Raw genomic sequence first — 2500 nt, 5'->3', positions numbered from 1 at the left:
CACACACACACACACACACACACACACACACACACACACGCACGCACGCACGCACACACACACACACACACACACACACACACACACACTGTGTGTGCGTGCGTGTTTGACAGGAAGACAGAGTGTTAGGCCTCTCACACAAGTCATGTGCATTACCAGACATCAAACATTAAACACACACACTCTGTGCATTAAGCAGAGGACTAATGCGTATGAACATCTGAGGCAGCCATCTTAATCACGGACTACATAAACACAGCAGACACATGACCAGGGCAGGCTTCTCCGAGACAAACCACCAATACACACGGCTGGATTATGGCAGTTTAGACTAGACCTTACTTCAAAAAGGACAACAGGTTGTATGAGGTGAAGTTGAGGTCACAAGACAGGTTGTTAGTTAGATATCAAATATATCAAGGATATGTACAGTACCAGTCAAAGGTTTGGACACAAACTGGCCAAGAGTGTGCAAAGCTGTCATCAAAGCAAAAGGTGGCTACTTTGAAGAATCTAAAATATAAAACATATTCTGGTTCGTTTAACACTTTTTTGTTTACTCCACAATTCCATATGTGTTCCTTCATAGTTTTGATGTCTTCAATATTAATCTACAATGTAGAAAATAATAAAAATAAAGAAAAACCATTGAATGAGAAGGTGTGTCCAAACTTTTGACTGTGTGTGTGTGTGTGTGTACGGTACTGTGGTCCTAGAGACTTGGCGCTTCTCTCCTGAAGTCGTTCTACTGTATGCAGTGTTTATGACTATGAGGTGGCAGTTTCCACATCAGTAAGACGTTATGGTGCCTTGCCTCACCTATAGGGGAAGGTGTCGATGTGAAAGCAGAAGTGTGAATAGTGTGTGTCGTAGAACAGCATTTAAAAACAACCCTGATTGGTTTCAGAGTGAGGATGAGCAGCTCGAACTGGACAGAAGGTTAAGGTCAGGGGTTCTGATTGGGCCGGAGGCAGGCAGACTCACTCTCAGCGTCCTTCCTGTCCAGAGCGTCTTCCGGCAGTTTCTTCAGGTAGTCTTTGAGCAGCAGCTCGTAGCGAGGGATCCTCTGCACCGGCTCCAACATATGGTGCTGCAGAGTCAGGTTGCCACACACATCCTGCTTCTGTAGGGACGACACACAATACACACACATGTTACCTTCAACACATACACATTTAAAATGTGCGACACAAATACACACCTAAACACACAAATCCTGTATGGGTTGTACAGAGGAGCTATTCTCTCTCTCTCTCTCTCTCTCTCTCACACACGCACACGCACACGCACACGCACACACGCACGCACGCACGCACGCACGCACACACACACACACACACACACACTTACTTGTATGTTCTGGACCACACTCTTGAACTGTGAGGAGCGTTGGATCCAGGTGTTAACCAGGTCCATGGCACGGTCAAAGTTCTTTACATACTCTCCATACATCTTCATAAACGGAGCTAGCTTCTGTAGGATGTCCCCAAGCCGTGGTTTTGAATCCCTAGCACACAGAGAGAAACACACACACACACACACACACACACACACACACACACACACACACACACACACACACACACACAGACACACACACACACACACACACGGTTCACAACCTGGACAATGTGTTTAGTGTGAACATTTGACTCAGCGAAAAGCGTTAATGAATTCAAAGACGTGGTGCGTGTCTAATGGTTGCATAATGCGACAGGTGAAATCCGTCAACCTACGAGCTCCCGGGAGACTCAGCCATCTACAAAGGCAAATGCTGGCACACACACACTGGTGGTGAATTTCCTCCCAGCAGATGAAGACAGGCAGAGAATGCCTCCATTCTACCACCCTGGCACGCACACACCAAACCCCCTCCCCCCCCCCACAACGGCCCGGCAACTACCCCCCCCCCACCCGCCACCCCCCCACTGCAACCCAGCTGTCAGAATACTGCGGCCAACACACACACACACACACACACACACACACACACACACACACACACACACACACACACACACACACACACACACCAACTCACTGACTGACCATCACAAAGTCAGAGTCCGACTCTAAAGCCAATTCCACCACGCCGCATATTTGGTGGTGTTTGCCCCAAAAACTTACAGTAGCACTGTAGTCTACAGGATTTCCACTGTAGTCTACAGGATTTCCACTGTATACAGGATTTCCACTGTAGTCTACAGGAATTCAACTGTCGTCTACAGGAATTCCACTGTAGTCTACAGGAATTCCACTGTATACAGGATTTCCACTGTAGTCTACAGGAATTCCGCTGTAGTTTACAGGAATTCCACTGCAGTCTACAGGAATTCCACTGTAGTCCCATCGACTTGTTTAGAGATAAAAGCTAATCTGGTATCGTCTGCTATGTGTTCCTCACCACTCTCCGGTGATGCGAGTCTTGAGTTCGGGGAGCAGGAACTTGTCGTGGAAGCAGTAGATGGAGGAGATGTTGGAGAAGATCCCTGTTATGACG

The 2500-nt window shown here is 47.5% G+C and overlaps 1 protein-coding gene across 1 annotated transcript in view; it reads right to left on the bottom strand.

Annotated features, from left to right (window-relative positions):
- Positions 1–2500, bottom strand: part of fgd (faciogenital dysplasia) — a 56799-nt gene that overhangs the window by 10352 nt on the left and 43947 nt on the right. Inside the window, exons 6-8 of the mRNA XM_083674900.1 lie at positions 2405–2500; positions 1351–1507; positions 985–1123 (exon numbers count right to left, since the gene is read on the bottom strand). The exon at positions 2405–2500 is cut by the window's right edge and continues 41 nt beyond it. Coding sequence (XP_083531026.1) covers positions 985–1123; positions 1351–1507; positions 2405–2500 — 392 coding nt within the window. The remainder of the gene's footprint in view (positions 1–984; positions 1124–1350; positions 1508–2404) is intronic.

Source organism: Argentina silus (assembly GCF_951799395.1).
Source record: "Argentina silus genome assembly, chromosome: 8".
NCBI lineage: Eukaryota > Metazoa > Chordata > Actinopteri > Argentiniformes > Argentinidae > Argentina > Argentina silus.
Note: the sequence above shows the minus strand (reverse complement) of the source record. Positions and strands in the feature narration are given on the sequence as shown.